Source organism: Stegodyphus dumicola, chromosome 2 (assembly GCF_044657685.1).
Source record: "Stegodyphus dumicola isolate Sdum_Otavi_A_Nest chromosome 2, ASM4465768v1".
NCBI lineage: Eukaryota > Metazoa > Arthropoda > Arachnida > Araneae > Eresidae > Stegodyphus > Stegodyphus dumicola.
The window spans coordinates 95,700,918-95,716,583 of record NC_140769.1 but is presented as its reverse complement, the minus strand read 5'-3'; the positions used below and the strand labels follow the sequence as shown (position 1 = coordinate 95,716,583).

General features: G+C 35.8%; 1 protein-coding gene across 2 annotated transcripts in view; it reads right to left on the bottom strand.

The window, feature by feature from the left end:
* The window catches only part of LOC118192517 (uncharacterized), a 251,275-nt gene that overhangs the window by 45,778 nt on the left and 189,831 nt on the right, over positions 1–15,666 (bottom strand). For both annotated transcript variants that reach the window (XM_085810942.1, XM_085810941.1), the window contains one exon: positions 6,515–6,699. In XM_085810942.1, the coding sequence (XP_085667068.1) occupies positions 6,515–6,699 (185 nt within the window). The remainder of the gene's footprint in view (positions 1–6,514; positions 6,700–15,666) is intronic.

Here is a 15,666-nt window from a genome sequence, read left to right as displayed (position 1 = left end):
TTTCATAATTTGATAATGTTAGCCAACTTATGATAGATATCAATAATTTGGATATCTATTTAAGAAAAGTTGTGAAAACCATCAACTTGCACCCAATGAATAATTTTTACCTCTTCATGTGTTAAATCCAAATTGAGCTAAGGTGGTTGTGGTTATATGTAAGTATCATTAATTTTACAGGCAATACACTATATTCTTTTATATACTGTAATATTTAGTCTGTGCTGAAATTATGTAGTGGCAATAATTTTACTTCAGAGAGAAATTTTTCAATATTACAAGTTTACATTTTGGTTATTTTTTTATGCGATAAAAAGCAGCATGATAAAAGTTGGAGTTCTTAAATTTTGTAATAGTACTAAGTATTTTATTTTAAATTACTCGATGACTAATCCAGAAATAAATAATTTAATTCTGTATACTCGAAGAAAATCATTTCTTACTGGTATAAAAATCAGAATTTGAAACAGTAGTAGAAAAATCATTAAAAATATTTATTTTTAAAACTCGAATGCAATAAAAACAGGTTAGCATGAAATGTCTGAGTAAAATACAACTTGTGATCATTATGTATATACAGTCATTCTTATGTAAATAAATGTTACACAATTTCTTAGACCTCTGATTTTCAAACTCTATCTATTAATCTGAGAATTTGATTATTCTAGTATAATAAATAAGTTTTAATAAATGTATTATAGACATCAATATGTTTGTTTTCTGTAACATATACTTTGAAAATTTTAATTAAATAATTTTTCATCAATAATGTGTACATATATTTTACTTATGATGAAGAGAAATTAACATTTAAAAAAGGACAATGGCGTAGCTAGGATGGGGCAAGGGGGGACATCTGTCTCCGGGCGCAGCGTCCAAGGGGCGCCAAATTCATGCTATGAAATTTTTTAATGAAACGTTTTATATTCTTGGCACACAGAAAGGGGCGCAAAACGCCCCTGAAAAGGGAATTATACACAAAGTATTTTGTGAAAGAAGATATTGGAAAAGGAAATTATTGCAATTCATAGAACTTGTAAATAAATGTAATAATTAGTATCATATTGTTCTTATTTATTAAGAATGGATATTAAATTATTGATAATAGAATGGACTTCTAAATTTGAAGCACTTATGCGAACAATAATAGTAATTCATAACATTCTGATCTTGATTTCAGTACTTAATGTAAGTATAAAGCATTATTGACAGCTTAGTGGAACTCATATTAAATAGTTACAGTGCAATCTTAAGTCTAATGTATTTATTACAAGACTGCTCACATATCTTTAAAAGCCCAATTTTAAACGGTACTTTTCTGTTATCGGGACAGGATTCAGACATGCAATGTATGTATCCACGAGTGGTTTGGGTTTCATTTTAGTTTAGTACGGCAAAGTACACTAGATCTATCTGCCTGTGGGAAGGGATGCCTTTGTGGAGGACTTTCTAAAGGAAACTGGCTGGTATAGACTTTAAAAATGGGGAAAACCACGAAAACATATATTTCTTAAGACGCCATTGAAATACTAGTTTAATTTTTAATCCTTTTTTGATATCCTATGGATTTAACAATTTGGGAAATGCCCATGATGAAAACTCTGCGATACAATTTCGGATAAAGTGCACAATCCCCCATGCTTGACACGTTTTTAAGAATTGCACATACTCGGTATCCATGGACACATCGACTTATTTTCACTTTGAAAAAAAATCTCAAAATTGCACAAAAATGGTACTGCGCACACCCTTGACTTTATCTATGTACACATCGACCTATTGTCACTTAAAAAAGTAAAAGAAAATTGCCAATTGTTTTTTATTCTTGTAAAAAGCGGCAAACAAATAAGTGGGCGATTATGCACTTTACCGAGAATGTTTTCAAAGAAAAGGCATCATTCATTATAGAAAATTATGTTTGAACAACTAACAAGATGACATTATGCTTTAGCGATAACTCGGTAGCGAAATATTATATGAAATTAACCTTTCATCTAAATTAAAACATCAATATTAGATAGTTATTTACTATTATACTTCCTTTCTTGCGTTAGGGTTGCCGCAATTACGTTTGGCAGCATTGACATCAACAATAGTTTGGCGATTTTTTACGTCCCTCGAAACCGAATAGTACCGAAAGTTCTTCACGAAGGCATCCCTCCCCTTAGGCAGATAGCCCTAGTGTGCTTTGCCGTATTCTCAATACACCACCATTAATTCAATATAAAGATCACAATATAAGTTACATAGCATATTTACAATAATTATTTATTACTCATACATATAATGTATAAAATCAGGCAGTAAATTGTAAAAAAATACTTTTAATGAAATTGGAAATAAATGAAAATATAATAATCTGCATGTCATTACAATTTTTAAATGCACAAACTTCACAGTTAAAAATACATACTAATGTAAGAAAATCAATATTAAATGCTTTTTCTCAGAAAAAAAAAAAATTTGTCGGTTCAAGACATATTTTATCAAGTCCAACCATCAGTGGAAATCCAGGTAATCAGTCTTTAATGCGACAAAATGTAAAATTCGAAATACAACTTTAAGTTATTTTTTTTAATCCATTCAGTTTTGGCTTATGTAAGTTTCACTGTATTTAACTAGATGTAAGGAACTATAAACACACATTCACACAATTCACTTGACGGTATGTTTCCAGAAAATAAAAGTATACTTATTGGATTCAATTCAGCATTACACCTTAGAACACGTAATGATAACTCATTGTTAGGCATTTTCGATAGTCTTGAAATAGGTATTATAACTGGTAACATATCTAAATTCAGTTTTTGTTAAATTATGTTCAGCATCATTTAGCATTTGCAGTTTTAAAACTAAATTAGATTTCAGTAGGTCTATTACACACACAGTTATTCACTATTATTTTCTTAACATTTAAAAAAAAAAACAATGAACTTCCTTTCTAAGAATGCATACTGAACAATGAAAATTCCAAATATCATACATGCTTTGCCAGAACTATAATGTCAGTGAATAGTGATTATTTTTAATTGAATTTGGTTAATTCAAGCAATTCACTTGAAGGTATGTTTCCTGGAAATAAAAGTATACTTATTCAATTCAGCGTTACACTTTAGAACAGGTAATGATACTTCATTGTTAGGCATTTTCGATAGTCTTGAAATACCATTACTGGTAACATATCTTACTAAATTCAGTTCTTGCTAAATTATGTTCAGCATCATTTAGCATTTGCAGTTTTATAGCTAAATTAGATTTCAGTAGGTCTATTACATTAAGCACTTATAGTTATTCAGTATTATTTTATTTACATTTCTGAAAAACAATGAACTTCCTTTCTAAGATTCCAAATATGATATATGCTTTACCAGAACCATAATTTGTCAGTTAATAGTGATTTAATCTTCATAGGTAAGCATATCCAACAGTCTTGAAATATCAGAGCTGGTAGCATATCTTAAATATATTCAGTTCTTATGAAATAACATGTTCATCATTTAACTTCAGTAGTTTCACAGCTAAATTACATTTCAATATGTTCATTAGGAGTGGACACACTTTTTCCTCTTTTATACTCTTTACGTTCTAATAATGAAATAAAGTTTATTTCTAAGAAAGCATATTGAATCCTGTAAAGCATATTGATTTCTTAATCAAAGCACAGTTAATAATGTTGTAAATATTCAGAGAGATATATATGAAATGTATTTTAAGGATTTCTCGACACACACTATGTCAATTCATTGCAATAGTTACTGGTGGCATTTTGATTCAAAATATTTACTGCATTAATTACTGACACAAAATAGCATTTGGATTCACTAACTTAACATTAACTTCACTTGGTTTAATTCCCGCAGGTACATTTTATATATTAGATGATTTAAGTCGTTATCACTTAAAAGTTTCTGATTATCAATATGCAGAATAATTTGTAAACCACACTTTACATGTATCTTCCAGCCATCAGTAACTTCCATCTGACTAGATCTAATTTTGTATTGGAACAGTAGAATAATCGGTACTTTTCCGTTTCGCCGGCGCAAATCTCGCCAAGCAGACTTTATTGGCGACAACATACAGTATACACATAAAAAATATTTAAAAAATATTAGTTCTGAGAATTCTTTTAAAAAAAGAAGGCATAAACATTTTAATATCGCTTAAAATTTAATAAAAAGCCAATAAATAAAGACAATAAATTTGTAAAAAGACATTAATTTAAGAATTTACTATGATTTCTTGGTTCAAAATCCTGATTCGCCGGTTCATATCACGTGACCCCAAGCGATCTCATCTCACGTAAACTACTCTACAAAAATCTAATGCTCTCAGTAATTATCTACATTCATTTCAAGTTAAATCTCAATTTGGAACACAAGTTTAAATGCAAGAAATATTTCAATTCGTACGAATAGCTTACTCAGAAATTATGTAAAACTGCAGTGCTTTACTTCGCTAATGCATTCTCATTAGAATGGATGAATTTAACCCTTGACTTTACCTTTTCTATATTTTCGGCTTCGGATAAGAGCTGTGATTGCATCCCAATTGACTTAATTACCGAAAATGGCCTTAGACATAAACTGAACTATCTGATAAAAATTCTATGTATTCTATATGCCAGTATTGTAAGAAACAACCAGTCTGATAAGAAAAAGCTGCGACTTGTTTTGAAAATGATGCGTAAAAGGTTACCAGCGAGAATATTCCGTTTGGCATCAGTTGTACCATTATTGGCGACTTTATCGCTTGCGCCGGCAAAACGGAAAAGTACCGAATAATCCTTAATATTCCGAAACAAACATTAAATCGTTATATACAGATATATACGCATCCGAAAAACTAAATGTACATTCAAAAAACGCACTTCGTAACTCCGAACAGTTAGAATGTAAACAAACGTCAGAAATATGACATCACTCATGGGGACGGAGTTAATGGTGACCCTCTTTTGGACAGTCATTGGCCAAATTAAAGCCGTTGTCCTAGCAGTGTACATTTTGTTTATATGCCTACGGTACTGCTGAACGAAGAATGGCTGCCATTAATACTATCATGGGCAAGAACAGTACATAAGTTGCAAGGTAGCACTGTAGATTATGCAGTAATATATCTAGGACGGAAACTCTTCGCAGCAGGTTAAGCATATGTCGTTTTGATGATTAGATGGAATATAAATTGAAGAATTGGACAGCTCGAAACTCGCTGGAAATGTTCTTTGCAATAATGAAGCATTACAAGAGTTGTATATAATGATAAATTACAGACCACCATCAGCTTCATAAATTAGAAATGAAAAAAATGTTAGTAATATTAATAAAAAGTAACTAAAATAAAATTTTTCTTTGCTGGCCTAAGTAGGAATTGATTTAATTTTTTTGTTACTTGTTTTACATACAAAAAAGAAATAAGGAAATAAATGCAAACATTTTCAAAATTGGAATTATTTTTAAAAGATGAAAATTAATTTTATGAAAAGCGAAGATTTAGTTCTAGCAGTTGGCAATAACAGATGTTATTTTCACTTATTTAATGGTAAAATTCCTTCCGAGAGTTCGACAGAGTTTCCACATGTTTTAAAATTACGCTATGGTTAGTTAACAGCAGCTATCAGATATAATTCCTGTTCTGTTATATTCGAAGACTATTTTTTTACCATTCTCTATTTTTTTATTATTCTATTTCATACTTTTTTTTTTTTTTTTTTTTTTGGTAGCCTGTGGGTGCCTGTGGATAATTTCCTTACGAAAGTAAGAAAACTACATCTCTTTCGCATTGTAATATCAACCCATTATTTCTTCATTACAAACACATTTATCTCCATCTTCACCTCCTGTGAATGCCCTATACTTGAATTATGTTAACTTTCTTAATATTACTTCTACATCAACTGTATCGAACCCGGATCACCAGTATTCGAACCCGGATCTTCCAATTTCCAACCAGATATGCTAATTATTTATACTACTACAGCACGCACGGGTAACAAATGAAATGACTCTTTATAATTCCAACTGATTTTCTTTCAGTTAATTTTACGTCAACTTGAGCTGTATTTAAAATATTATATAATTAAAAATGGATTATTGCTAATCGCGAATGAAATACTTAATGCGATTAAATGACTGAAACTGAAGGCTGCATGTTGACAAGCTTCACTGCATGTTGACAATGACACTTCTGTTTATCTATGATCTTGAAATATTAAATACCGTTGTTTTCAGCCACGCAAGAAGTGTTAACTAAGAAACCATTCTACTAAGAAATGAAACATTTTCTAGAAAAAGTCAGATTTAAGAAAGTTATAAATTAATATTATAAAATTTCATTAATGCATTATTATTACTCCCGTGACTACTATTGACAATTTCTCACACTAAAATAGATGGTCGTAACCTCTATACATCTACATGAAGAGTGCTGATATTTCTAGATACATTTGTTTGGAAGACAGAACTAATAGATTAATATAACAAGTGGATAGAATCGAAGGAAAAGTCAGGTAACGTACCAGGTTCTTCATCAGATGATGTATCATACTGAAGATAATCGTCCAAACATATCACTTTGGATTCTTTGCTAGGGTGGCTGGCACCGTACCTGTTCTCTGCTCGAACTCGGAAAATATATCGCTGGCCTTTAGAAAGTCCTTGGATGGAACCACTGGTATTTACAGAAGACGCAACTTTGTGCCATCTACGGAAAAACACATTCAAAACCAGAAAATTCAGTAAATAACTTAAAACACAAGTTATCAATTACTACTACAAATAAAAGAACTAAATCACATTCAAAATATCACCAACATATAGCCCTCATCATCATGCAATTAGAAAAATTTTATATTTGCATCTGGAAGTTGATGTATAGACTCGTTTTCTAAGTAACAGGATGTAGGTGCATGCAGATATGCTCATTTATTTAGAAATATTTTAAGACAGAGCTGTCAGAAAGAAAATCGCGGAACTTTACGCATAGATTCCGAGCTTTAATATAAAAATTGGATTAACAGACGCAGCTGGCTGTATGCGGTTTCCGTCACTTTTACTTCCTCGTACACAGTAAAGGATCGCAAAAATCTTTGGGTATCAGATTTCAAAGTAAATATCCATTTTGACAGATCCCCAATTTATTTGGACGATTTTCTTTCGTGACATCTGTACGTACAGACTCGTGCAGACTCAACACCTCCAGCAACTCCAGCCGACGAGCCCTTCAGTGACTCAGAAATCAGACAGATCTACCGCCATCTCCCTCTCAAAAAGGCACCGGGACCCGATGGCATCGATTATAACATCCTTAGAATAGCCTACAAGGCAAGACCATCCTTCTTTACTAAATTCTTCAATCAGCTCTTGCACCATCGAGTTTTCCCTCGCGTCTTTAAAGAGGGACAAGTCGTCCTCTTCTTAAAAAAGAATAAAGATGCAGAAAATCCGCGCTCCTTCAGGCCAATATGCCTTCTATCCTCCCTAGGGAAGATATATGAGAAGTTAATAGTCAATAGACTCAGATTTCACCTTCATCGCAGCCGCTATCTCAGTAATAGACAATTCGGCTTTAGAGTTGGACAATCCACCACTCATGCTCTGCACGCTATCTTGGAGGAAATACAAAGGAATAGATCAGGCAACCTGCACACCGCCTTCATATCGCTGGACCTCCAGAGTGCCTTTGATACACTCTGGTGGCCAGCAATCAAGCAGGCACTCAGGAAAGCGCAATGCCCCATCAATCTCTACAGCGTCCTCTGCCACTACCTGCAGGACAGAAGTCTACTAATAACTCATAACAACGGAGTTACTACTAAACACCAAGAAAGGGGCTGTCCGCAAGGCTCGTGTGCGGGACCGATTCTTTGGACGATTACTTTCAACGCCATCCTGGAGGCCACATGGCCAAGACATACGTCCATCGTCGCCTACGCTGACGATGCCGCACTGTTAGTACAAGGAAGAACCCGCGACGAGCTTGAGAAGAATGGCACCGAGTCTTGTGCACTCTTTGCAGAACTCTGCGGCAAACTTAAACTTCAACTATCTGCTGAAAAGTCCTGTGCCCTGATCATACCGAAGCAAAGAGCCAACCTGAGACGCAAACCATGCATCAAATTAATGCAGAGGAACATTAAAATCAATAACACCTTAAAGTACCTTGGCCTTCTGTGGGACAACAAATTAACATGGATTCCCCACCTCCAAAGTATTAAACAGCGAACTTCCGAAATAGCAAGAAAAGCCCGCCTATTTCAGGGGCGAAACTGGGGTCAAAATCCCCACATACAGAAAATTCTTTATCTCACAGTCTCAGAGAAAATAGCCCTTTACGCTTCAGCAATATGGGCCAGTCCGATGAGTGGTAGAAAAGTCAAACAGCTGGGAATTATACAACGACCTTACGCCTTACTCTTGTGTAAGGCCTACAGAACAACGGCCACTAGTGCAGCAGTGGTATTATCTGGTCTAATGCCACTGCACATACGCGCAGAAACTGAAGCTGCTTACGCTACTGTTATCCATTTAAAGAAGGAAGCTATCTTCTGCGGAAACACTTATAGTCCAGTTCAGTATGAGCATCCAAAGAATACCCTGGAGACGCACTCTGCGCACAAGGGAAGAAATATAAGGATTCACGTCAGCAGAAGTGGCGAGCAAATTACAATACAGGATCCACGGTACCCAATGCAGTACTATACAGATGGATCCAAGCTCGACGAGGGTACAGGTAGTGCCTTCGTCCTGTACCACGGAGGATGCAAGGAAATCGAGTGGAAGGGGCATCTTCAACCAATAAACAGTACATTCCAGGCTGAAGTCATAGCCATTACCACTGCGATTCAGCATGCAATTGACAGCGGGATCACCGATGCAATGCTGTTTACAGATAGCATGTCAACGCTATTCGCCCTAGTCAACCATAACCACACCTCCCCATTGGTAGCGGACCTCCAGAATATTCTACAATCACATCCTCAACTAACTGTAAATTTAATATGGACTAAGGCACACGTTAACAACGAGGGTAATGAGACAGCTGACCAACTGGCAAAGGAGGCAGCACGCAACATAGCTGCACAGATGGTAACTATTCCAGCGCTACCCTCGTATCTCAAGAGAACTCTTAAGGAAAAAGGTCTGCAGAAGTGGCAAGCTGAATGGGAGACCTGTGATACGGGTCGCAGAACCAATTTATTTCTGCCTAGAGTGAAAACGGAGCGCCAATACTCCATAACTCCCATCACTAATTACATCTCGGGGCACGGGCCTTTTCCCACCTATTTTGAGCGATTTGGTATCTCTCATACAGGCTTGTGCGTCTGTGGGTCGCTCGGAACTCCAGACCATTACATCTTTGAATGCCCGCTCACGGAGGATAATCACCTCCACTTGCCAGCAGACAACCAAACAGCCTTCAAACGATTCATCGTTAATAACAAAGGCACAGTGAATACCATCTGCAGAATAATCAGCCAGATAACCGCCCTGGGGCAAGACCTATGCCAACCCCACTAATTCAGGGTCTTAAGTGAATGTAAGTACTCCTCTGCATCTAAGGAAATACAGTATCTTCCTTCTGCTAAGCGCATGTACCTTCTTTATTAATAGTATTTATGTGTGATGTCATGTATGTGTTATGTTAATATTTTTTTTTCTTTTTCTTTCTTTTTTTTTTTTCTTAAATGTGTAACCAGTATGTTATGTAACGTATACCTTGCAAACCTAAATCTGTAATACAATATAAATAGCCAATGTATCTCTCATCTGCCCCTGTATGGCAATGTAATAAATCTTTTAAGATCTCAATAAACCTCCGGTAGATAGGGGAGGGCGCGGGACATATGCCTGTTTACCTCTGTTAAACACCAGGCGTCCCCGTCCTCCGTCACCTGTCACCTGTCACCTGTACGTACAGACTGGCGGGGAATGGTTGTTAGTTGAGGACGGATATCCGGAACCGACCGCTGACTGTAGAAGACCCGGTGTTCAATCTGAGGGTGCAGCTGCCGGGCGAAGTGACACGCTAACTTATAGCCTCTAATCACCCAGTTCAACATCGACCTCCTCGTGGCCCCTGCTGGAAATAGTTAAATGATGTTGGACAACCATTCTCTGTGGTCCGATTGAGCATAATTTCCGGAACCGATCATTTAATGGGAAAAAACCCGGGATTCTTCCAGACATCTGGCTGGATGTGTGTCTAGACAGCTTCGGCATGCAGAATAAATAATCAGTCCTCACAGGACTACAGCCATCGTATATTCGGTGGTTGGTTCAGGCTTGGCAGGGACCGTACTGGTACTGTCGTGTCTGTGACCTTGATTGTGGGGACTTTACATGGTCAGATATATAAGGGTTTTCCGGGGTTGTGGTGTCCCCCGTCAATGCTCGGCGATGGATGATGGCGACATGTAAAGTTCCCGTGGGTTGATCGGAGGGTCTAGCGCCCCTCTGGACAGCCTTTCGCAATTGAGTGATAGCAAAATTTGAATGGGAGACAAATATCTTCTGGGCAAAGGCTCTTTTGCTGGTTAATAGTACGTACAAACTTCCCCTGGGGGATGACTCAGGGGGTACAAAATCAGCCTTCACAGAACTAGTACCTCTGTTCATTCGGGGGATGGTTCAGGCTCGACAAGGACCGTATTGGTACTGTCTTGTCTGCCCCTTGGCTGTGGGGTCGCAACATGGTTAGATTTGGGGGCCATCTTTGGTTCCATTCGGTCCCTCAACGGGGTCTGACAAGGTACGGAACACCCTCTGAATTATTCGATGCTCTCGGAGTGGTGGCCGGGGCAAAGATGACTTCGTAACAATTTTTGTGTAGCGTTCATTCTGTTCTAATGCTTTGTATAAAGCCGAGAGGGGACAGCGGAGGCTGAGCCCACTTAGATGGTCCCCGGAGTTCGGAAGTTCAACTTAAAAGGCTTGTACCGGAGCAAATATTCCTCTCTGGAATTCTGTTCGTACGGACAATATAAAGAACATTTTTTCCAAAACGGATTGTAAAATGGATTCAAAAGGGACTTATTTGTGACATCTGTTCGTTCGTATGTACGGATATATGTATGCATGTATCTGGCATAACTCAAGAAAACGATTTGCCGTACAATGTCGAAATCTTGTATGTGGAACAACTATAACATCTAAGCTGTGCACCTTCTTTTCATTACAGTCGGCAATACGATTACTACATTTAGTGCTTTTACAGGAAAAAGAGCATTTCTTAGAGCTTGTGGAGTTTTATGTTTATTAAAGCATCATATTTATAAATAGATATAACACAGAGTTATTGAAGTTACGAGAGAGCGCTGCTGGCATTCTTAATACTACTTTCGCCTAACTTGTAAATGTAGTTGAGAACCTGGGCCAATAGTTACAAGCGGACTTTGCGTTCTGAATTTCATACTTAAATTGCTTCCAACATTTGTACTCAGTTAAATCCCATAAGCGGTGAATTGTTCTATTATGGCACGAGATGAAGAAAATTGTTAAGCAGAAGTTTTAATAAAAAGTTTGTTTAAATCTTCTCCCGAGTTAGTGTTACTTTACGGAAAGATTTATGATAGGACGATAAGTAGAATGGCTATTTTGGCGGATCCAGAACTTAATATTTCAAATAGATAGGTTCCGTGCAAGCTAGATAATTACGGAAAAGAATAACATTAGCTTATACTCTTATATGCAATATCTTACGGAATATGCATCATACAATACTCTCTTTTCAAGTATTTAAATTAGTATTTTTCAAGTATTAAAAATTTAAAATCAATTAATTAACACATTAAATTTTATTTGGTTTGCAAAGAAAACAAATAAACTACTTTAATAAGAACAGAATAATATTTGACAAAAATCGTAAGGGTAAAACCTCATTAAAAGGATTGAAGGGCGCGGAACATACAGTTTATGATTAACTACATCGAAGATATTAGGAGCATGGATTTTTTTTTAGTTGATTATGGCAAAGCACACTAGGGTTTTCTATCTAAGGGGAGTAATGTCGTCAAGGAGGGCATTAGGGAAACTGGCTCGTATACCCGTTACACATGAGCCATTTCATCACTTGGCTGCTGATGGATCCAGAGCAACATAGAAGTTGCTGTTTATACAACACAATACTAGAGACTAGAGATAATCTATATACTAGAGATAAGCTTTCGAAATTCAGAATACCTCGAATAAGATGGCTGTAGCTGCACCTTTAAAAAAAATAAAGGTTTTAGATTTTAATGGTCGCCCAAAACAGTTGTTAAGTTTTTTTACGCTCTCTCTGAGCCCGCAATCTGCTAGTCTGTAGTTACACTCATTCCTACTAACCCTTTTTTTCTTCTTTTTATGATAACCATTTTGTGTGTTTTCTTTATTCATTAAATATCACATTCTTGGCGCTTACTACACATAAAATTCGATTCAAAAGCAAAATCACAAAATATTTAATTACTTAATTATTTTTAGAATATTCAGTAAATTAGATAACGTAGTACACTCCGAAAGAAAACTAATTTAAATACACCGAGTTAACTAAGTACAATCAACTCCCGATCAATCGGAGCCAGATTAACTTAGCCTTGGCTAAAAAAAAACATCAAATTTCTCCTTTACGGAACGATGGAAAAATTACTACAAATCATCAGAATAAAAACAAAATTTCTACAGGTGAAATCAAAAGGAGAAGAAAATACAGGGAATAACAGAGTGAAGTCATAAGACTTAGCAATTGTTTTTATCCGCAACTTATGTAATTTAACTGCGGATAATCTAGAAAATATAAGCACTAAAATCTTCCATTAAAATTACATTTCTAAATCGTAGAAATAAATTGTGTTTCGTATTAAATCCTATCGAAATTCGATAATAATATAAAACAAAAGAATTGTTCTTCCTATTTCGAAGCGCATTCTTGTTTTGATTTTGAATTAATTTACATAAATGAACATAATTTACATAAATGAATTCCAAATTAAACTGCTTAAAATATAGGTGTTTTGTTAATAGCATTTGTCTGTAAATTATAATATAGATTATTTATCTTTCCTGCATTATCTACCGCTGACTAACTGTGGACGCCAGTTCCACTAATCAGCAGTCTACGGAAAAGTTATTTGTAGCAGAAAAATCATATCCATTGGAATTAGAGGATCAAATTAAAATACACAACGCCGAACCTTTCTGGTGCCAAGCCCCGTAAATAACTAGGCAGCTTGACGCATTGTGGAAAATGTTCATAAATCAGGAGATAACAGAACGCAGGAGCGTTTTATACTGTCATACTAATCAATTAGCGTAGAAATGGAATGAAACACTAAGTAAATCAAATCCAATTAAGGTCCACGACGCCAGCAAACAGCAGAAATGACGCTGTTAACAATAAAAATGAAGTCAAGCAATTTGCAAGACGTAAAGAAAGGAAATGGAGCAGTCGTTCAACTCTCGAAATTGGTAACGCTTTCAGTGAATGGAAAAAGACGCTGATGGTGATGGGGGAAATATTATTCTGACGAAGATTTCAGAGCCATTACATCTGAATCTAAGTTACAAAGAACAAATAAAATTTATAAAGATAGTACATAAAGGAGAAAGAAAAGTAATGAAACTATTGTTAGAAAACTCTACACCAGAGGTTCCCATTGGGTCAGTATTGACCTTCTGAAGGTCGATGAAATTTTGAAAGGGATCGGTAGTCGAATATGCACCGGCAACTGATCGGCATAATATCTCACTGATTACCAAAAGATTATTAATGAAACTTAATTGTATGTTGATAAAGCTTTATCACGTAGAAAAGAAAAACAAAATCAAAAGAATATAAGGAAAAAAATGATTTAATATGTTTTAACAATTAATAGTCCTTTTTCAATGTATAAATTTTTAATGTAGTAAGTGCAATCAAAAAATATGCAACCGCTCAACTGCAATATATCTGATGTTGATATTATGATGGAAAAAGAGTCGATTACATTTAACGAGGATGTTAAGCACAAGTTTTATTCAAAACACCTGATTACGATAAGTTTTGTAATTTATCCGAGAGAAATACATCAAAATAAATAAAGGTTAATACCGAACCAACATTACTGATTTTTCCCTTTTCTTACTTAAGCAAGCTTTATTCAAGTCAACAAGTTACTACAGAAAACAAGAAACATTTTGATTATTTTTTAACGATGTCATTTAAGAATTCATTTAAAGAGTTTTGTATCAAATATTTAAAAAATAACGTTTACATCAAAAGCGCAGCCATCACATTAATTAAAATCGATTTTTTGGGCAATCAGAACTCTTAATTTGTGTTTCTAAAAATAACATTTTTGCTTTATTACTACTTTTTTAAAATTAAAAGTAGTAATAAAGCAAAAATAATAAAACTAATTTAATAAACTTTTTTTCAAAACTTTCTATCATAATTTTAGTCACTGTGTCAAGGTTGTTCGTGAGTACGTCGATTCCGGTAAAACCATCCCTGCCAGGGTCAACTGCACCGGATAACAGCGTGTGGATGACCGAAGTTGTCGGCGGCTAGCCTGCGTTGTAATAGCGGATAGATGAGCGACAGTCAACAGATCACCCGTTAATTTAACGCTGGTTTACAGCAACGTGCAAGCTGCCAAACCATACAAAGCCATCTACTCTCGATTGGGTACATGAGTAATCATTCTACGAGAGTCCCTTTGCTGACTACACAAAACTTCGCGCAACGATTAGCATAGGCACGGGAACATCCGCAACGGACCGTCGAGATGTGGAAAAATGTTACTGGAGTGATGAGTCCAGATTCATTCTGGTACATGCCAATGGTAGAGTACGTGTACAGCGTAATCCACATGAAGCGAGTGACCCTTCCTGCCAGCAGGAGATTCTTCAAGCTGATGGAGATGGTATTCTTTTCTAAGGAGTGTTCACACGGACTGAAATGGGATTCCTGGTACATATATCATCGTTTCTTAGAGGTGAATGTTACCGGGATATCCTTGATGACCCTGTAAAGAACGCTTCTGAACTCTACTAGAAAGACCTATGATGCTCTTGACTAGAGAGAACGTCGTCAGCAAACTCCTCACACTACGAGTACTATAATTCATTTTAACACCTTATTTTAAAGAACTGTGAATGGCAACGACTTAACTGAGAATAACGCATGCGTAAAGAGATGAGACTTCTGTTGAGACGCCTGTGAGAGAGAGTTTGGGAAGCTCCGCCAGCGAGCTGAGGTGTGGAGACTAAATTTGTCCAGTGATGACGAGTGCTATCTTCGTTAACGTCTCTGATCGTGTCACCAACTCGGATATGTACTCAAGTTTTCTAAATGTATTAATTAAATGTTGTATATGTGGTATGTTCTGTAATTAAAGTGATGCATCACCAATACCAGTGTTGATTCCGTTTTCACTGAAGCATCCACGACGTCACAGACGAAAAAAAAAAAATAAAAATTGGAGGTTCCAACCGAGATTTGTGTGACAAGAGACCAGGTATGTGTTCTCCACAATATTCATTTCCAGGCCTGAAGTGTATAATGTAGTTATTTATTACTTATTCGGGAAATCAATTCCCAAAGCAGAAGTAGCACATCAGTGCATAAGAGTTTTAAACACTCAATGTGTTTGGTTTATAGTATATCTAACAAGATATTTTCCTTTTGTGGTATATTCGGGAAAACATTTGG